This window comes from Meleagris gallopavo, chromosome 4 (assembly GCF_905368555.1).
Source record: "Meleagris gallopavo chromosome 4, MGAL_WU_HG_1.1, whole genome shotgun sequence".
Lineage (NCBI taxonomy): Eukaryota > Metazoa > Chordata > Aves > Galliformes > Phasianidae > Meleagris > Meleagris gallopavo.
This window is the reverse complement of record NC_139407.1, coordinates 58,108,468-58,131,159: the sequence shown is the minus strand read 5'-3', so window position 1 is coordinate 58,131,159 and position 22,692 is coordinate 58,108,468. Positions and strand designations below refer to the sequence as shown.

General features: G+C 39.6%; 1 protein-coding gene across 8 annotated transcripts in view; it reads right to left on the bottom strand.

Annotated features, from left to right (window-relative positions):
• The window catches only part of SLC2A9 (solute carrier family 2 member 9), a 104,931-nt gene extending 82,618 nt beyond the window's left edge, over positions 1 to 22,313 (bottom strand). Inside the window, exons 1-3 of one of the 8 annotated variants that reach the window (XM_085223479.1) lie at positions 22,246 to 22,313; positions 5,672 to 5,751; positions 1,763 to 1,848 (exon numbers count right to left, since the gene is read on the bottom strand). In XM_085223479.1, the coding sequence (XP_085079605.1) occupies positions 1,763 to 1,825 (63 nt within the window). In that variant the 5' untranslated portion in view covers positions 1,826 to 1,848; positions 5,672 to 5,751; positions 22,246 to 22,313. The other 7 variants (XM_085223477.1, XM_085223480.1, XM_085223476.1 and 4 more) reach the window with 7 other exon arrangements.
• Positions 22,314 to 22,692: the final 379 nt, after the last annotated feature.

Sequence of the window (22,692 nt, the reverse complement as noted above, 5' to 3'; positions counted from 1 at the left end):
GACGCTGCTAAGGCTTCTTATTGACCGTAGGCACCCGATTTTCTCGCACCCGACCCTGCACACCGCTGCTGGGGCGGCTGCGGGCGGACAGGTGCGTGCCCACCCGCGGCCCCCAGGCTGCTCCCTGCCCTCCCCAGCTGACCGCAGTGCAGCCCCACTCTCCTCGCCCTGCTTGCAGGAGCTGCTCGTCCAGCGGGCTCTCTCCCACCGCGTGGTCGGCTCTGCCCCGTCCCCACCGCCGCCCTCCGCTCCCGACTCGGGCGGCCACGGTATTTTTAGCTCAGCCCAGCCGGCACCGAGCGGGGACGGCTCCGCGCTGCAACCTGAGCCCGTCCTCACTCAGGGACTTACTCCGGCTCCCACGGCCGCCGAGCCCCAGCCCTCTTCTCCTCCTTCCCTATCCAGCTGAGAAAGGTCACAAATCCTCCCCTTCACCCCCCGAGACCGAACCCCGCCGGGTCCGCACCCCTCCGCCGCCGTCCCCTCTCCCCTCGGGCTCCTTACGCTACTTGCGCTTCTCCCCGCGCGGCGGCCGCCCGCTTCCCGCGCCACCAGCGTATCCGCCTCGGGCGCCGCCGCAGGCTCCATGCCGCCTCCTCCGCACGTGCGCAGCGGCCGCGCATCTCCGCCGGGCAGCGCGCGGGGCGCGGCCGTGGGGGGCGGGAGGGAGCGAGGGGCAGCGCGGCCGTGCCCGAGCCCCGCTCCGAGGCCGCAGGGATTGGCCTGTGCGGAGGGAGGGATGGGGTGGTCCAGAGCGCGCTGCTGAATAACTTAAGCGAATAGCCGTGAGCCCCGGGGAGGCGGGGGGTTTCTGTGCTGCTTAGGGGGCCGTGGTCAGGTGCGCTGCCAGAGGGAGGTCAGCGCTTCCAGCTCTTCGTTCCGCAGGTGCCTATTTGCAAACATGCATCGAAATGCTGAGAGTTAAGCTGCGCCTTCCAGTTGGCAACGCGTGTGCCTCAGACTAGTACTAAGTACGTCTGGGAATTATTCCCAGATGTCTGCAGTCTGTAGTGGTGTAAATCTGCACTCTCTCCACTGCTAACGTGCCACTTACCTCACAACTACCTCGTAGCTCCCAAAGACACAAGTAATACCATAAAGCACAGCAGGTTTGAAGGCAGACCGTAATGTAGAAACTTGGAGGTGTCATAGAATCGTTACATCTGGAAATGACCACTAAGATCACCTGGTCCAACCACCATCCCATCCCCACCGTGCCCACTATCCATGCCCCTCAGTGCCACACCTACACAATTCTTGAACACCTCCAGGGACAGTGACTCCTCTGCATTCCTGGGCAGCCTGTGCCAATGCATCACCAATTTCTGAGGAGAAATTGTTCCCAATATCCAACCTGAGTCTTTGTCCATCCTTTGTCCTCACCACACATCGAGTAAAGCAGCACTTGAACAGAAAGCCAGGTGGTCCTTATTAATATCTGAAGTAATTGTTCATATTGAGAAACATTTGCACAGACAGATAACACAAACAACACTTCTAACCTTTTTGAATGGTCACAAACAGTAAAAGAGGCAAACTAGGAGAACTGAGCCTCTAAAATGTATGGAGTGCATTTGAGATGAATCAGTATCTGTATTTTATATAGTTTCATTTAACACAATACAGTGGGAGCAGCTCACTGCAGTTGACACTCAAATGCCAATAATATGGCTTTATGTGTGTAACACGTTCATTATTTCTCACCTTAACATGCTGACATAATGGCAAATACGCTGATAGAGGAGTTGAGGCATTCACTTACCATTTTTTTCTTCACCTCATCATTTTGTTTCATCCCCCCATTGCTTTGTTGCTTGTTCTCCATTCTGTTACTTTGTAAACTGATAGCTGAGAAGGAAAAGAGGGAAAACTGTGTGAATGCTTCTGCAAAGGATGGGTCTATTTATTCAGTGCCCTGTCAAGAAAATTTCTCTCTACTCATCACCACATGTGCTTCAACAGTGTTAAAAGGCATTTTAATAATCACTTATTAATAAACTAATCTGATTTCTGTAGTTTCAGGTAGGGTGGATTATCTGTTATTTACACTGTGCTTCATGTCATGGTCTTGGGCAGTTCATCAATCTGTTCAGTTTGTCCTGAATATGGATTATGGATTCTTCTGCATCAACATCTCAAGGATATCTTTGATCTTCAAATATTAATGTATATATAAATGGTAATGATAGATCCTGTCTTGAATGCAAGGTGTTTGTTAGACAGGAGTTTAAAAGACAGTGAGCTATGATACACAAGGACTAACAGTCAATTTAGAGAAAGAGGAGGTTGAAGCAGAAGTTATGTTCAGATCCTCGTGCATACAGGAGGTTTTCTAAGAAGAGACCCTGTCTAACAGAAGAAATACCATAGGCAGTGCTGGGGCCATTATGTCTGAATGGTTCCAAGAAATCAGGCTGAGTTTTAAGGTAAGAGGAAATAGGAAAGTGTCTGCATTGTCTAATCACTGAAGCCAGAAAAATTACTGTCTTCCTTCTTCACCTCCCAGTGCAATCAATATTGAAAGCCTACAAACAAATCTTTCCCCTCTGCTGCATAGGGCTTTAGTCAGTTGCTGCTAAATTTTTTTAAGAGAGTTTTCATGGTGAAAACTTTTCACTTTATAAAAGATATACTTAATCTTACCACTGGATATTTCACATGTTCCATGCCATGTTTAACAAGAATACCAAAAGTAATCCATCAGTATTCCTCTCTGCAGCACCCACATGCTATTTATTTTTTTCACATTTAAGGCAGATAATTAAGTTGATGATGTGTTAAATGTTACACTTCTGACAGAGTGCCAACAGAGCATCATCTAACTGGAAATTAAGAGCTTACTGGATGGAGAGTATATGGGGCATAACACTGAAACAGGAACAGCATGGGCTCAGTCATAATCTGTCGGGTAAACATCTAAGGAGAAATGTTAATCTCACAGCTACACCACCAGCAAAGATAGATAACTTGTGTCTTCTTTTCATGGCCACATATTTATATGGCTGAATTGTCTTAACCTCCTGTTCTCTGAGTAATCTTTATAACATTTATAACATTTCTGGCTTGTCAGAAAGCCAGCAATAGCTGACTATGCTCCATTTGCAGAGGTGTTCAGATCAAACTGTCCCTCCTGTATTTTAGGTACCTCTAGTTTCACAACTTACCATAAATACCCAGTGGCCTGTGAGACACATCCAATGTGATATAGAAATTAAGAAATCCAGACTGGAGAGGGAGTATAGATCACTGAAACCCTTTGTGGGTTTGCAAGTGTTCCTTCTGCAGTCTCACTGATTTGTTTGCAGGGGAGAGATGTGGGGTTAGAGCAAGTAGAAACAAGATCTTCTGACTGCAGCATCTCACAGCATCTATAGGAGTGACATTCTGCTTGGGAAAATGAATATCTGGAGGTTGCACTGCTGCTGCCGATTGACATTCACTGAAATGCTTTAACAGATGGGGGAAATATGCATTCTGTCTCTGGCAGTTCATGTTGCTAGTGCAGGAGAAATTACTTAAGATATATATCCAGAAACATTGTCTTATTTTTTTGTTGTGGAGTATGGAACAATAGGTCTCTCCTCCCCCCAGTTTGTATAGTTAGTTGAGAGGTGACCAAAAAAATCAGGACAGTGCACTTACATCAGGTCTTGCAGCTCCTTCAGAGCTACATTTTGTTTGCCTACACATCCAGCAGTTAATTTACAAAAGTATATGTTGAGTTAATTAAAATCCAAACTGATTTCTGTGATTTGTTAGCCTTGAATGCTGAGACCCTAGGATGTCTCAGCAGCTCATAGAGTGGGAGCATTATGGATGGCAGAGCAAACTAAACAGAGAGAGGTATGAATAAGCTTACTCTAAGCTAGGTTTCAGGCACAACAGAAGCAAGCTTCAGGCAATTCATCTGCAAGTTAGAAAGTTATGGTAACAAAATTCCTCTTGATGGACATGCATCACTTCCACATCTGTCTCCTGCGCACAAAATAGACAACCTCTATTAAAATATTATGTGTGAGTCAACACTGTAGTGCCACACACAGAGAAAATGTGGAAGTCAGAAGAGCTGCTTACAGCTGATGAATTTTTAGACTTCCTAGAGTAAGCCTTTTTCAGGTATAGAACAGAATATCTTGATTTCTTTTAAAAATGGGGAGAACAAGCTCTTTCAGAGAGAGAACACTGAAATACAGTGCCAATCATAAAGGTTTGGTATAAAATGTTGGTATAAAAATAACACTAATCGACTTAGTAACTCCTATTGTACCATGTAACAATCCAGTTGTGGGAACTAGATCTTTAAGGTGCCCTCCAACCTAAGCCATTCTATGATAGACTGTGTCTAATGATTGTATCTCACTTTGCAAACATCTCTTTTTGTGAGGGTTTCTTCTTCCCCCTTTGCTTGTTCTCTTATTTGAAAGGTAAAATTTCCCAACTTGAGTGCTTTTGTTCCCTATGCACTCTACTGAATATAAGAGGAGGATTCAGAAGACTAATTTTTATTATTATTATTATTATTTAATTCAGATCTAAAACTCTTGTAAAAGAGCATAGAGGGGAGAAGCTTAAATCTCACTCCTTCACCTACCTTGTGTGCTTTAAAGCTACTGGTGCTAATTTTTCCTTGCAACTTACAGCCAGAATCCTCTATGGCTGAGCACTTGCACCTCTCAAGAAAGGAGCCATCCTTGCAAAGTAATGGACTTAAACTCAGCACTTCCCTGTGCTCCCAGCTATGCATATCCAACACTGGTCTATGACATCTACTTCTACAAGTCTGTTCCTTTTCTACTGAAAATTGCACATACGTACTCATACAAAAGAAATCTACCACTGATTATCAAAAATGTTGATTGAATACAGCAGGGGTTAACAAGGGTAAATGATAGGTTTTGACACCCAAATCAGGAACAATTTATGTGTTAGATTCTCATAGCTGCCAACTATCTGAGTAAAATACGTTTATGGAATTTCATTTATAACGAGGGTTTATTTTCTCAAGTAGTGTTGTTAAGATAGATCTATTCTTGTGCAACTGAGATCGTGCTTCTCGTACTGTTTGCATAAAAGGTCAAATGGTCTCAATATTAAAGAGTCATCTGGAGTCAGGCGTGGCATGACTTCAACGTGGCACAGAGCATTCCTATGGTACTGAACCATTTAGCAAGAGTTAATCTGCAGGACAGATACTGTAGACACGCCAGCTTCCAGAAATACTTGTTCTCTTAAGTAATTAATTGATACAGTGTTACAAAGCTCGTATAGCTCTTTCATCTCCAATATCCCTGTCAGTCCTGAAGTGTTTACAATGTGGTTATTTCTATATCTCGGTTTCAGCATTCCAGACTAATCGTAAGATGGTCTTTATTGAGAAAACGAAAAATTTAATTTCTATTTCAAATTAAGTCTGGCTTTTTAATATATAAATTAATGGAACATTTAAAGCTATGATCTGTAGAAATCTATTACCAAGGAGAAGACAGATTGTGGAGTTAATGACTGCTCATTCAGATGCTAAATACTTGTCTAACACAGGAAACCATTTGTTTAGACATTTCAAGAAATTGGTTTGTGTGCAGATAAAGCTATCCCTCTGTGCCCACATCAAACCCGTTGCCAAACTGAAGTTGCTCCAAGCTACCCACTTCAACGTCTAGGCATTACTTACCACTTATCCAAAGTACTCTTCCCTCTCAGTGCTCTCCAGCGTTCAGTCTGTTCAGAAGGTTGTTACAGCAGTCCTCCTCTCTGAAATAAGGACACTTAAATTATTGAACAATCCATAGTGGCAGCTTTAGCTTTTTTATACCTTTTCAGAATGAATAAATAATTAACAGTAATTAGAAAAAAATAGTAAAATGCTTAAGCTGGAATTTGTGCAATAAATCTTTTCTAACCAGTAGAAAATGAGCTGCCTTTTATGGCTGCAATACTACACAAGAGGTCTTTGTTTCTGCTGCTGCATAACGTTAAAAAGCTTTACTTCCCACATTTGAACCAATAGATATTTGAAATGCAAGTGCCTGAGGCTAGGACCTGCATTTGTGTACTCTTGCTTATTTACGTATGGCCTGGTTCAGGAACACCCACAGCATTCCATGTGCTCTAAATGGCTTTTAATAGCGATGTGTTGGGTCAGTACTTATGTATGTAGGAGTGCATAGTACTGGCTGGGAGTCATCTCTTTACAGGGTTTTCAAAGGTTGGAGACAAAACATACTGTACAGTAACAAAAAAATACAGTAGCTTGTAAAAAGATTTAACTTTATTATTGTTCTGGCTTTGTGCCACAGATAGGAACTTTGTATCAATGTTGGTTTAAGTGCTAAACAAAACATGGGTGAGAACAAGGCTGTAACAGTTTGCTCTTTGCTGTCAGATCCGCATATCCCAAAGATAAGTGTAGATAAGAACACTGTTAAGTATGAGGAGGTGTGCTGCGTTTTGGCTTTTCCATGTTAGCATGTGTATTGCTTACTCTGAAAATCCTATGCACATTACGTTAGGCTCATCAGCATTTCCTCAAGGATATTGATAGCTAGTTTAATTGGGTTATCAGTATGCTTGCGGATGCTAAACTATCCAAGATGCACTAGGCAGAGAGGCACCAGTTGGCTGAAATTGTGAACTCTGGATGGGATTGGAAGTAACGTTGTTCAATTTGTTATTGGTGGTATCTGGTTTCTATTTCAGTTATCATTATTCTGGCTGCTTTCATAGATCTCTTTTGACCCTGTTGAGTAAATCTCAATAAAAGGAATAAAAACATTTTCTCAAAAGATAGTGCCATTCATTTTGCTTCAGATAAACATGGGTGTCCTTCTCCAGCTACAAGATGCTGTTGTGAAAACATCATTTTTTTGGGGTGAGGAAAGAAGTTCTTTGAAGTATTTCCTAGCAGATTTTATCTAGAAGTATCATTAATCTTGGCATCCAGTATCTTAATTTTAAGAGGAAAAAAAAAGTCTTGTAACTTAACCTTTTGTAACATAGATGTTATGATGATTATGAGGAAATAGGAGATTCCTTTCATCAGTATCTGGAATGAGAATGAGGGAGCAAATGAGGTTTGAATGACTCTTGTATCTTAGATATGAGTGACAGAAGATACCATCCAGGTTTATGCACACCTAATTTACAGTTTATGCTGTCTATATTTTAACCGAAATCTTCTTAACTTTTAAACTAATCCAAAGTGGTTAAGCTGTAGCAGTTTAACAATATACAGTCCAGATGTGCTACTTCTTAATAGCACCCCTCATTTGTGGCAAGGTCGCGTTGCTCAGCATGTCCCATGATTCACATAAGGACAGTAAAATAAGTAGGCCATAAAGCTGGCACTGCTACGCTACAAAAGCAGTTCATGTGGCTTTATAAGCTTTGGAAAGGCGTGCCAGTTGACAAAACATGAGTTTTATTATGATGGAAGAGCAGCCCACTGTGCTAGAACTAATCCTGTCAGACTAAACAAAACTACTTACTTGATCCAAGTTTTCCCAAGTTTTAGGTCCGAGTTTATGAATTTGGCATATGTCTACTCGGCTAAGAACACAAAGAAACCAACTCAAGGGCAATTTATACAGATAGAACCAAGAAACAGGACAAATGAACAAGAATTGCTTTGTTAGATAGCACACAAAAAATAGGCATTTTTATTTTAAATTGAAATTATAAACAAAAGAAAAAGACATCTTTACAAACAAGCTTAAGTGAGAAGCTCACCAACTGAATATTCTGGGAAGTAAAATTTTAATTTCACATTCAGTAAGAATTTTTTCAATGTTATGAACTTAGAAATAGAAATGTCAAAAAATAAATAACTAGAGAATATAGCATATTTGTAGCTACACGTGAATACTTGTTCAGACGTAAAAATGTGATTCATTTCCATGCAGGTGAGCCTATTCACAAATTCAGTCTCAGATAAGTAAACCAAACCGATGCTCAGATTTCAGTCCTTCTCCTTGATGTGTCAAAGAGCAGAATACAGTTTAGCTAAAACAACAACAACTGCAAGAACAACAAAATCAACAATAAATATATAAACATATGGAGTAGTTTGAAAGATTCTGAACTAATTATTCCATATTACTGACTTGGATCAGCTACAGCAGAGTATTTCTCAGTTCTTTGAAGGAAAATGCGGTTAATAATTTCCCTTGGCTATGTTGGTCATTAGCTTTCTTTTAACAGTTTTCTCTTATTCACACATGCAAATCTCTTATGGCATCATTTAGGAAAAAAATCTAATGAACAGTGGGTTTAATGTTATTGTTACATTACGGTTATTTCCAGCATTATCTTCCATGCAAATGAAAGCTAGTTAAATCTTCGCCAAGTTATTTCCAATGAGGTCAGCCTGGCTTCCACCTACCATTTAGTAAATGTTAAATTAAATATTGACAAGTAGAAGCTTTTCTACTGTAAGGTCATGCCCTGAGTTAAGACCAGTGTTGCTCCTGGGTGTATGTTCTTTCCAGGTGAATAGGAAATATCCTAAATGTAGCTCTTGCTAAAAAATCAGGACTACGCTCCAAAATAAAGTCTTTCTAGGGTAGGAATTTGGAGCTCAGTACTAAAGAAGACAGAATACCCCTCATCTGAGGGTTTTTCCATTAAATTTCAGAACATATCTTCAGAACTCCCAAAACTGAAATGTTTGAGCAGCTTATTTTACCTTTATTGATGCTGTAAGTGAGGGAACTTCTGCTCTGCAAAGCACTGAAGGCTTGAGCTTCCCTCCTCTCTGAGGAAGCAGTAGCATATGCGTCCAATAGGCAGGGGAAGACTTTACACATCTTTGATTGAGGCCTCGTTATAGTCACCCAAGAGCAGGCAAACAACTATGTAAAAGAGTTTTCCAACCAGGAATGTAAAAATTCTTGTTACATTTAGGAATTGTTTCCTACTCCCCTTAAGACCTTTGGAGGAGAGCTAATGATCTTTTTTGAAAGATTGTTCAAACTACTAATACTCTAAAACACAAGGTCCTTCCAGATGAAGCTCCATGTTCTGACGTACACAAAAAAAATCATCCTTTTTGATTGACTTCTTCCAGCCTTAAATATCACTCATGACCTCTGTGGAAGGGGAAATAAAGCAAAATGTCTTTGCATGCATTGCATCCTCAGCCAGTCTTCAGCTTGTTCAGAACTTGGATTGCAGGGCTCATTCTTCAGCCCTCTGGGAGCCACAGGCCACTACTGGAGCCGAGTCCAAGAATTCCTTGCACTGCTGAATGTGCATAAAAGGAGGCAGAGCAAGCCCAGAGTAGAAATATCTACTTGTGTTGCTTTTGTGTGAAAGTCAGTCCTGGAAATCAAGCTAGGAAAATAAACTTTGCCAGCCTTCACCCTATCCAACCTGCCCAGTTATTTTAAGTAGTCCCAAATCCCAGTTTGGCTTTAAGTGATCAGATTTTTCAGCTTGTTTAGCTGTAGTTTTAGGCCTCATATCTAGCTTTTCCTTGTCCAGAGACTAAAAACAACGCAAGGATATTTGTGTAACAAGTTAGTCTCTGCACAAATTCATGAAACCTGGCAAGCAGCAGCTCAACATTTGTTCTCTTTGCCAATTACCAAAACATTCCCTTCTAAAAGAGGACGACAGCGTGCTATAGGAATTGGCTTCAAAGTGTTATTACTCTCCTCTATGTAAGTAAAACTTTGTGTGTAAATATAGTACAACTTAGTATGTTGTGAACATAGTGTTTTTGTCTCACTTTGAGAAATGAGTGGGTGATAGAATGAGTGAGTTGAGTCCTACTTCCCTCCCAACACTCCTCCTCCTATCTTTGACTTTGATTTCCAGAGGCATTTAAGCATCTTTTTTTGCGGCTTTAAAAACATTGCAAAAATATTTTGTCACACTCAGTAAGTCTCAATTACATGAATGTGAAAGCCCCTTACATTTCTACGTGTTGTGAAATTATGGAGAAACTCAGGAGTGAAGTGCCTGCTTTGCATTTCAAAGGCAAGTGGGGTCAAAGTCTGTTAGTTATTACTATTTCCAAACATTCTCCGTCAGGGCTCTGAGCACATAATACGTTCTGGGCTCAGGGCCAGCATGGTTGATGGGTGCAGGCATTGTAGGCACCCATCCATGAGGAGAACCTCTGAGAACTGATATGTAGTGAGAAGCCACACAGGAGATTCCCCCTTCCACCTTCATTCCTGATGGCATGGTGATTCCTGATGGCATGGGAACAGCTATTGTCCTCAGTCCAGGATAAGCTGACCCCAACTGTTGTCTTCACTAGCGAGTTTTAACCTTGCAGCTAAGCTACAGACCAGCCTCATAACCATGCAGTCATCTGTAGATTGCTGGGCTGTGTCTGGTCCTGGATGCTGTGATCATCAGCCTGTTGATGACTTGTTGACTTCAGTTTCTTAGGCCTGCCACTTCACCAGAAGGCGTCTGCTGTCCTGGGCTCTTGGCTGAACCTAGCCACTGCCATCAGATAGTTTCTGCTCTCTGTGCTCCTTGCTGTCCTTTATCTACAGCCCATGGCTGCTGGAGTCTAACCTACTGGCCCTCCTGACCATGATTCTGTGCCCTCATCCCTTTCTACCCTGACAATGCCTTTCTCCATAGTTGTTTCCCCAAATCCAACACCAGTGAAGAATCCTAGAATGGTTTGGACTGGAAGGGACCTTGAAAACAATCTAGTTCCAATTCCCCTGCCATAGGCAAGAACATCTCTCACTAGACCAGACTGCTGAAATCCGATCTAACCTGGATATTTCCAGAGATGAGGCATCCACAACTTCTCCAGGCAGCTATGCCAGTGCCTATCCAACCTCTGGGTAAATAATTTCTTTCTACTCTCTAATGTAAATATCTTTTCTCTTAGTTTAAAACCATTACCCCTTGTCCTATTACTACAGTTCTCAACAAAGTGTTCCACCACAGCTTTCCTGTAGGCCTTGTATGTATTTGGAAGGCAGCTTGTTTTAAGGCCTCCCATTACAGCTATCATCTGCTAACTGAAAAACACAGACAGCAGCAGGACAAAGCTTGTTTTAAAGATAACAATGAAAACAAAGTTATATTACCTAACATACATCAAAGGCACCATATATAGTAATTCAGATGTCATGAAGACCTGCAAACCAACAAAGGAAGAACCAAGGACTGGCGATGTATATGACTGTCCTCCACCCTCCCAGTCAGGGTAAAACCATCAACCTTAGGACCCAGAGGAGTGGGGGAAAAGGTAAGGCTCTTAAAATCCCAATTATACTAACAATAAACATGCAATTGTTCATAAATTCTGTACTAACAATAAATTCTTAGCACATCTAAGTTGTTCTTCCTCTTCACCCATAAGCAGTATCTTGAGCCTAACAATATTTTCACTTCATGCTTTCATTTCCAGAGTCACTTGAACTGTAATCTCTAAAAAGGAAAGTGGATGACAATACAGACATTTAAAATAGTGTTTTTATTTGTCATATGTGGAATTCTATTGGCTGGTTAAGTCTAGTATGGGCAGAAAGAATTCTCTATAAAAAGATTTGCTTCTATTTGCAAGCAAGTTGCAATGAAATTTTTCTGCAGTAAACTTAAATGTCAGTTTTCAATCAAAATGGTAAGTAATACTTCTTAACCTTAAGTAATTTACTTAACTTCTTGTGTAATTTGTGCAAATAATTACCTAAACAGGATAAAATATTCTAGGAAGACATTTGAAATTTATTTCACAGTGACTTCAAATGAATAAGACATCTTTGTATTCAGCTTATGGAATAACAAGGATTGAATTAAGTCCATTATTTTGCATCCATACTTATCCTGCAGAGAGGAAGTGTAATCTGTGACAGGCTCTATTTCACGCAAGGTTTAGCTGAGCATATCTGCAGCAGTGGAACACAAGGTTGTGTGTAACTTTTCACGAATAACTTCTCACCAGTTCAAATCCTCAGTGAAATAGTCCCTATATACTATTTCTTTTGCTCTCCCTGTCGTGGTACTTTTACTGCAGCGGTTAGATTACAACTTCATAGTTAAGGGGAGGAAGAAAATAAAAGAAAAAAAAAGCCTACAGAAGGACTTTTACAGTGTTTCAGATTGCACTGTTACACACACTGATTACTGATGTTGAAGGAAGCGCACCAGAGGAGGTTCTTAAATTCCACTGAAATGTCTAATGCATTTGGCAAATGGATCTCTTTCAGAGAGAAAATTGTTTGGCTTTTAATGGAATAAACTTCCAATGTACAGCTTCTCAGATAAAAGAAATCATCAAGTTATTATCTGCACAGCACCCTGTGATAGTCCCACAACTGCCTTTTGGCTTGATGCTGACAGCTATCATATCAGGTTCCTTTCGTCTCTTCTGCCTCACACACGCTCAAATATTTCCCACAGTGGCTGTTGACTTCAAATACTGGCTTCTAAGTTCAATCAGACTTGATCTCTGCCCAATCTTGCTGCAAAAGATTTGCAGTTTGAGCAAGCTACAGTATTATTATCTAATAAAATGTGTAAACTAATATGAAAGAAAAATATTATTTAATGATTTGCCTCAACTGATATCAGTGTTCTTCACTAGATTATCAGAAAGACCCAGATCATTTCACAGGATTCAAATTTTATTGCCGAGTATACTAAAATGATGCGACAGTGACTGACTTATATCTGAGTGACTAAAGCCATATATTTTGAAAACCCAGGAAGGAGGCTACTATACTGTATACTGTTGTTTCCAGCAACATTACTTTCATGACAAGACTTACACTGTTAATTAATAAAACAAACCTGAGAACAGAAACAGGAATCTACAAGTAGTAGACACTAGTCCTTAAGGAAGAATGTATGCAGTGGTGGACTTATTTCCCAAGTACTGAGATACGTAATCGTTAACTGGGTTTTTAGTATAGATTGCCTTAACTCATGGCTGTAAAGAAAGCCAAGGTTCTTATGTGACCAGATCTATGAAGCATAATTTAAACTTCCAGACCAAGAGAAGGTACAACAAGATACAAGTTACACAAGTGCTAAAACACTAGGCATTGGTCATATTATTGACTTTAATTACTTCTGCAAAGTTAATTTCAACACACGTTGAAGCAGTACACAATGCCACCATTATTTGCAACATGTATTGCTCAGTCTAATCTGAGTTACTTTGAAAAGCGGAGCAGATGTGAGAACAGCTTTTGCTTAACAGACTCCTCTGGGTAGTCAAACCTAATACTGATTGCAGACAGTTGTAGAAAGACACTTTCTGCTTTACGTGGTAGATGAGCCCATTTGTTCATGCAGACAAATAAATGTAGAAAAGTAAATCTCAGCATTTACACTGTGACAAACTGACTGGTAGAAATTTTAATTTGGGAAGACATTGAATCTACTCTGGTTCCCTGAAGCAGAAAAGCAGAGCATTAGAATAAATCTTAAGAAGAGCCTCTGTGTTGTTACAGATCCAGACTGCAGTAAGCAATATGTTCCACTCTAGATATTTCCTCTCACAGAATCATAATGGCTTAGGTTGGAAGGGACCTCAAGGATCATTAAACTCCAACCACCCTGCCATGTGCAGGGCCACCAACCTCCACATCATAGAAAGTAGGTCCAAATCCCTTTATTTTTCCTCACCTTTATCTCCAGCTTCCCAAAATTGCTAGAATCGTGATTCTTGTTTAAGTATTTACTTCCTTTTCAGAACGGTTTTAATTGAAGTTCTCGCTTCTCACTCCCATTTTGTTTGACAATTTCTTACACTGTTTCTTCTTCAGTTGAGTTATAGCAGTTCATCAACAGCTATAGGTGGAGTCTGGCAGTTCTTGGCTATCTATACTTGAAGTCTGGGAACGGAAAGTATTTTAAATATGTGAAAGTCTATAGATTCTTTTACTACCCTGCTTTTGTAGTGGAGTAATACCACCCAGGGTGTTAAATATCATGTGTCCATCATGCCTGCTTTGTTTTCCTCCCCAGACAAAACCTTTGAGAGAACTGAATGTACAGTTGACTTTCAGAGTAATTTTGTTTATTGACGTTGCTCAACAATGACTTTGGCACATCAGGTGTGTAAGGCATGCTCCTGAGCCCCATAGAGTGCATATACACATATATAGAATTATAGAATCACCAAGGTTGGAAAAGACCCTCAAGATCAGCCAGTCCAACCGTCCACCGGTCACCAACAGTTCTCACTAAACCATGTCCCTCAACACAACATCCAAACATTCTTTGAACACCTCCAGGGTCGGTGACTCCACCACCTCCTTGGGCGGCCCATTCCACTGCCTGACCACTCTTTCAGAAAAGTAGTATTTCCTAACGTCCAGCCCAAATCTCCCCTGGTGCAGCCTGAAGTCATTCCCTCTTGTCCTATCACTAGTTACACGAGAGAAGAGGCCGACCACCAGCTCACTGCTGAATCTCCCTTCAGGTAGTTATAGAGAGCAATAGATGTATATAATAAAATAATCTCAATTAGTGAGAATAGGTCTGGTCTAAAAACAGCTCAGCCAGTCAGGGAAATGTAAGCAGCCAAATATGGCAAATGTCTTGCAGGAACTTCTGAAAATTTTAAGCAATACATACAGTCAATACTTCTCTGATCTTATGCTCATTTTCTCCTTGTCATCCCCACTCCACTGTTAGTTAAATTCTGAACACGTCCCCAGCAAGACTGATAAATAACAAAAATCAGCTCAATGGATGTGGAAGTGTAAAACTGCTTAGTGATCTTCCATAATGTTATGGATCAACTGATGAGATGAAGACAATTTATTAATTCTATCCCTGAGTTGTCTGCATGGTGTTTAAACTTCAAACCAAACAGTGTAAAATGTGCAAGAGTGTTTCAAAGAAAGACCAATAACAAATACCCTCTCCATGTTTTAATTACTGATTACCAACAAACAGTATGACATTTAAACAGAACCAAAGACTGTTTTATCAGCTGTGCCAGAACAAGATGATAATCTACAAGCAAACATGTTAATGTCACAGCAATCATATTTTCCAACTTTGTACTCAAGATCCTAAGAACTGTAGAGAGAAAAGACACAAAGGAGGGAAACATCACTAATTTGTCTAAACTGAACTTCAAGATCATGTTTCACTACTTAGTATGAACTGTGTTCTCTATCCCCAAATTTTATCCTAACTTCAGTCAATTCTCAAACAGTTAACAGCAGCAGGAGAATTGTCTGGCTATTTCACTGGGCTGTAAAGCATAACTCAGGCAAGCCTGAACAGTAGAAAACTAAATTGTCTAATAATCATTGTTTCAAAAGAGACATGTAGCTTCTAGATAGCCTGCCAGGAACAGCTATCTAGCATGCCAGAATAACATGGACAGAATTTAATGTAGCCACTGTTTCACCTGTATGAATTCTTACTGTGTCAAAGAAAATTATACCTGCCATCATAAATGCTTATGCTTTAGGAGAGCACACATGTCAGATGCCATAGGTATATATATGTTCTTCATGTGGAATACTCTGCATAAGTGTAACTCCTTGAGGTAGTTCAGTGCATAAATGTTCTATCTTGCAGATTTGATAGATTTCATACTTCTTTTGAAACAGAAATTTGGAAGATGTTATTTCTTCCATTTCGTCTCCAGCTGCTGTTCTACTACTGCCTTTCCCCATTCAACCTCTCACACCATTTGAACTCAAACCACAGAGCTCATTCCTGAAGCTGCTAACCCAGTCTCAGCTTCTCTTACCTCTCTGCAGGACTGGCCATGATGCTCAGTTCTGCCCACAGCCCCCACATCTCCATGACTTTGTCATTTAGTCATTTTGATTAATACTTATTTTCCTTTACATACAAAGAAAAAGCACAACAACCCATGGCATGCAATTGTTGCAGACTTGATTTTGTTCAAAGCTTTAACTGGTTTTAACCCTTCAGTTCCTTTTTGTGAATAGGAAATACTGCCCTAGTTGTAGTAAAGAACACAGCGTGTCGTTCTTCACATTTCTTTTTTAGAGACATCACCTGTGCTCACACTTCACCCCAAAATCTAGAACAGGAAATACTAATGCCAAACACTATTAATCACATCAGACTCCATGGCATTCAAACCTCATCAAGTGACCTCTATCCTGACCTACAATGATTGATTAAAGCTTAAGATCCTCTGTGGGATAAGAGATGCAAAGACAAGATAATCTCTCGGATGAGGTTAGATTGCAGCAAATTTACATTCACATCTTTGTTCTGACTCACACCTGCGCAAAGTCCCACAGGAGCCACAGCTCTCTCTGCCCAAATCAAGACTTGTCTGTATTATGCAAGTTCTTGGCTAACAGTGGATTTCTAGGACAGCAGATAAAATACGGTGCTATTCCCCATATCAACACTTCTCTGTTACAGCTGGCTGTATGCAAAAACTTAGACAAAACTCTGCATTTAGACACTGAACATCAAAACCCATCTTAATTCACTACCATTTCTAAACTAATGTTATTTTGCTTAGCAATACAGGTTGTTCCTAAAAAATTCTTGGTGATTAGAGTAGGGACTCTACAGATGTGAGTAGTGAAAGGCATAATGCGACAGCTTCAAGTAACTACAGAGACTGAGAAAAGACCTTACAGCTATTAATCACATACTGCTTCACCTCTTCTTCCAGTAGCTAAGGAGGGAGGAATCTGACTGGTACTTCCTTTTAAGTTTTTTTATCTACACGTTCTTTCATGTTTACAGGAATTACCTTGAAACACCAACAGCTCAGCAGACAAAATGTTTTTAATATATTTTATTCTCCTCCTCAAGGTTACTGTTAGGTGTTTTTGCATGAAATAGAACCACTCCATATCTGTAACAGTCTGAGATTACTCCAAACCTTTGTTAAGTGTAGAAGTTGATACTGAACTCTGGCAATACGAGTTCTGTGTTATGTTCTCACTATATCTGCTTCATTTGCTCAGGAGTTCCAATAAATTACTTCTTTGCTCTTCTGTAAAACATTTTGCTATCTGTTGAAGTTTGTACTGGAACAGCTTTCTATTATAGAATGAAGATTTTTCAGCTGAAAATCCAGATGTTGCCCAGTATTTCCTATTTATACTTCCATTTAAAATTAATTATGCAAAATAGTTTTATGACCACAAAAACCTCAAATCCTATATCTTGGCAAGTTGTAAATTAAGCAGCAGGATTAAAATAATGAATGTTTCTTCCTCACACTCCATGGTGCAACTGAAAGTCTGTCTACAATTATAGGAAGGGGATTTGACTACTCCCTAACTAAACAAATCTTTACGACTTTTCCTCCTTCCCATTGTATGCATTATTTGTTCAAAAAGTTTATTATCAATAAAAGTCAAGGATGAGTCAAAAGCTTCCTTGGTACACACACTTTAGCCCTGGGGTTAGGAATGAGGAACAACTTCTGGCTACTAACACAAAGCCATGAGAAGAACCAGTGCCCCTTGGTAAGATTTCTCTACAAGGGATAAAATGATTCATTACTTGTCCACTTTCCTCTCCTGCTCATGGGCCAGTTCAGTTTGAGTTAAAAGCCAGCAGTAATAATACATTCTTTTCAAGCAGTTTGAAATACAGCCTGGGATCAGAAGTAGGGAGTTCATTTCTATTTCAAATTTATCACTGTTTTTACAATAGGGAGGGACTGAATATTTATATTCAGCAATTTGATTTACAGTTTTATAAACTATGAAGCGATTTCAGTCTTTAAGGACTCACTGGGAAACATACACCCCTGAGGTATAATCCTCTGGCAATGGGTGGGAGCAACCATCTCATGCTTCTGCACAGCACTGCTTGTGGGAGTTTTATTTTGAAAAACAAACAAATCCAGATCATCAGAACTGAGCAGCAGATTCTCCAGTTCTTTGGTTTTCTCCTTACAGCCACCTTCTTCCTTTTCTTCTCTCCTCCTTCATTGCCAGGAGGAATGGAACAAATTACCCATAGCCTGAAGACCGATATTATTCTTCAATTCAGGGAGAAAAGGAACGGGTGAATAAGGAATGTGGTTGCCTTCACATGGGTGTTACTGGGAAAACTAACACTGGACTAGGTAGCTGAAAAGCATCAGGTCTTGTTGCTGAAGGAGCAAACAGAGCTGCATGCAGAAGCTGGCTGTCCTGCTTCAGTGGTACAGAACAAGGCAGGCAACCATCTCAAATGTCGGAGACTAATGTAAATGTTTGGATTTTAAACACATTTTTACACATACTTTATTACACATAACTACACTCACTATGACAGTCTAGCAACATGAAAGGAAAAGTACTCACTGCTAAATTAAGGGGCTTCACCTGCCTTCTTTCTTTGCACTTCATGACTGAGTGCACATGGAATTTCTACATATTCCAAATGGAACATTTTGGGAATGAAGCTGTTATGCAGAATTCCAAAACACTGGGGACAGCAGGTGAGATTGTTTCTAAACAGGTATGTAGAAACAAATACAGAAGAAGTTGAAAATAAGCCCATAAGCAAGCCTACTGTCTCCTCTTCTGGAGTAGAGAGTTACTGCTTCCTACCTCTGAAGAGAAAGGGCCCTTGCAGAAGTAAGGCATATTATAGCCTAGGGGTACTGTTCATCTTAAAAATCTTGAAATGAAAACTTACTGCAAATTAACAAAATTTATTGAGAAGATGGGTTTGTTTTTCTGATCTTCTTGGCAGACATCAGGCAGTTAATGATCATTGCCTGCTTTATACACTGGGTACATAAGTAAAGGGCTGTTTTATGCAGCTTCCTTTGTTTTTCTTCTATCATGGGACTCAGGAGATAACAAATAAGAAATACAAGATCAGATCCTTAACTTAAGCCTTCAATACTCTTCAGTAGTCTTTTTTTTTTTTTTTTAAAGCTAAACTAAAAGGAGAACAGCTTAAATCTGCAAGAAAATCTTTCTTCTGTGAAAGCCGCCTTCTAGCCTCAACATATGTAGAATACATAATAGAGAACTGGGCCCATTGGTTAAGAAATGTCTCATCATATGTACAATAAAATATACAGAATTAGATCCTGTGACTAAGACATGTCTTAATTACTTTGTCAGGGCTATATTGTACCAAGACGTTCAACCCTGCCTTCTAGTTGAGAAAACATCTTTCACAGTTTTAAGAATGTATTTTGATTTAAACCATACCCCGTAAGATCCAGTGGAGAGATTCTCATTAACTTACACAAACCACTCTTAAGTGCAATAGAGAAAGGATACAAGAGTTGTTCGTGCATCGCACATTTCTACACACATTACTACATACGTTAAGGAATCACCATACTGGCTCCTCTTCAGATTATATTATTGTAAGATTATTTCTCTGTATAATAATTAGAAGGCTTATTCCAAACCACAAGATGAAGACTCAGATTTTGTGCCAAAGATGTGAAACTTCCTCTGACTTTTTTTTTTTTTTAAATAATGAGTATTTTGCTCTACTTGGAGACAGAAGAAATTTGCAACAGAACCACAAATCAAGTTATCGTATGATATGATGTTTGCAGCAATTAAAAAAAAGCATTAGAGTCTTCTGCCTCTGAGAAGCTTAGTGGTTTTAGAACAATGCCTTTTGAATAAAAGGTGTATTACACGCATAGCTTTCTCTCAGAATCAGATTTCCCTTAAAAACAAACCTTTGGTCAAGTCAGCAAAAAGGATGAGATTAGGAAAGACAGCAACCCCTGCCTGCAAGTCAACTTTCAGTCAGTGCATTGCTGATGGAGGTGGGGAATGCATGCCAACTTTCTCCACTGGCTGAAAGATGCTAAAGCCTCAAGCACAGTAGCCAAATACCCTATAAAATGCATCTTGGTTCCTCAAGAAATGTCTTCCTCTCTCCAGCACTTCCATTTAATTCCCACACAAGGACAAGACCTTAGCACTGAGTTTCTAAGAAACGGAAGGAGCTGAGTGGTAACTAAGAAATAACATAGTCAGCAGGCAATGAGAAATTTACAGCACCTAAGCTGGCTTAATATTAACCACTTAAATGTAGTATATTACATGAGAGAAAAAAAGATCATTCTTTAAAGAAAATAAATGCATACTTTTTCTGTTTATTAGTTTTCCTGTCAATAGATTAATTTTACTTCAATTAAAGCCTCAGAAAGACAACAGCACTTGTCTTAGAAGGTCTTTCAGCTAGTAAATATAGAAGAATTCCCCATGATAGACATTAAAACACTAATAAAAATATACATGTATATATTTTATTTTATTATCTATGTATATCCTGTTCTGTAGTTGTCTTATTTTATTTATTTTTTTTAATTTGACCTTACCTTGCAGAGAGCTGTGCAGGAGAAACAAGCTGAGTACCTGAAGAATAAGTTCACCTAAGTAATCTTGCATTTTATAGCTTCAGTCACGTGGATGGTAATAAATTAAAATCGAATTTGAATTCTGAATCCAGTTGGCTCTTCCAAGTTACTTTCAAATCACCTACCTGCAGCTCAGCCTTGGATTTGACCATCAGAGACTGACAACTTCCACTGAGGTGGTGCAATCCAAACAAAATGACTACACGCTACTTGAAGAGAGACTGATAGGGAACATGCTGTATTCACATTAGTGTCGCAAGGGTCTAAGTGTGCTTCCTCTAACATCTACCATATCTTCTGGCTTGGGTCCAGGGCACAGTAATAGCAGTGCCAGTAAGTCTTATGCATTATACACCCTTTTCCCCCCAAAGAGCCATTATAATTGATATTAAATATTTACATAGTAGTGCCTACAAGCCCCAGGATTAGAACTCTGCTTCGCTATCCAGAAGATAAGTAGTTTCTTGGTAGGGAGTGCAAGACATTTTGAGTGAAGAACATACGGTGAGAACAATAAATGGGAGAAGTCCCACTTAGTCACAAGACAAAATTAAACCGCATCCTGTGGGACGCTCTGAGCCACCATGCTGAAGGGCTATTCTAAAACATGAAAGAAGTTAAAAATCAAAGTTAGCTCTGCTTTCATAAGATCAGTTTTGAATATTCCAATTCCATCTAAACCCTGCAGTGAATTAAACCTAATAGGCCAAATAAACTCCATATAATCCCACTAATCTGCAATCACCTAGTGACCATTTCACCAGCCTGGGGCTGGTTTTATAGGAGATAAGAGCAGAGAGTTCTCCAAGCTGGCTCAGGGACATGAGGCAGATTTAGCCACACCTGTGCACATCAGTTTAGTGGCCGTAGAGCTGCAGGTAGAGGAAAGGCGCAGCACAGAGACCAAGCTTCAGACCTCACCTTCCACACTGGTGCAGGAGTCTCAGCACTGTGCTCCTGCAGTCCCTGTAGAAGTATGCACAGTCAAGAAAAAATAGACTATGTATAGATTACACCACAATACATCTTAGGGAGAGTTTTCCTGTGAACACTGACAGAAAACTGACTATGATAAGATAACAAGCTAAGTTTAGCAAGTTGTTAAATCCACCCTGAATAAGTTAAACTGAGGTTAGATAAAGGCTGGGAGGATGCAGGCTGCAGATGAAGACAGCATAAGTATTCAGTTAATCTTTGACCACAAGAGACAGTGCTGATGCCTCCTATACCTGGAGGGCTTCTCTGAGGAATAGCTTGAGGGTTTAATCCAGGAACTAAAACTTGGATGTTTCACCTATTGAAATAATGAAAGAAAATCTATGAACTTTAGTATACACTCAAGTATACAAGCAGTTCAGCCATATAGACTTATTCTCCATAAGGCAGAATTTAATGGACTGTTAGTACATAAAGGATAATAAATATTTTCTAGCATTAGTGTATATTATATGTATAAGCTTTGAAAGTGTTTATAATTTCTTAGCTATGTTTCTTTTCCGATCTAGAAAGCATATCCTGATGAATTTGAGTACTGGATATTAAGATATGTCTACCTTAACACACAAATGGAAGTAAATCCTAGAATCTGTTGTAATTCAAGACAATTGTAGTAGATATGATCAAAAAGAATCACATACATTAAATCTTTGAACTGTAAAACAAATATATATATTTATGTGTGTGTGTGTGTGTGTGTGTATATATGTATATGTACATGTAGAGATAGTTTAACCATTATAAAGAAAAAGTATAAGTCAGAATGTAAGAAGTCTGGCCATCTGAGTTCTATATAGATCACAACCCATGCCAGCATGCTGTATGCTTGTAAGACTGAAAAAGAGCACAGAAAAGTCATCTACACATACCCTTCACAGATTAAGTCAGTATGCCTCAATTCAATACCTCAGCTTGTAAGCAAATGTATAGAGATTCAAAAAAATCTACAATATTAAATATAGTCTTTTACTTACTATGTCCTTAATTTAGGCTGATGCTCATCCATTCCCCTACACAATCTTCCAGTACATCAGTCTTTCCTCCTAAGTAATGCCAACTCTCTTTTATACTGCTTGTCCTCAGCTACTCCATCCTAAATTCAGATATACTGACTAATTAAGCAAAGCAGTTCAGCTGCATTCCCTCAGGTGTTTCTGGAAGGGAGGGACTCAACCTCCGTCTGAGAGGAAGTTTCATACCTGGTGGGATAAACAGACTAATTTCCTCTTTTTTTTTTTTTTTTTTTCCTGTGGATATGGCCGTTGAAAATAATTTAAAATAGAATGTGAAATATGTTCAATTTAAAACAAAGCTAACAGAAGAATGTTCATCTTATTCAGTATTTCTAAAATTCTCGGATTTAAAATAAAGCAAAATTATAACAAAATAAACATAAGAAAACACTCAGTGATTTCTGTAGA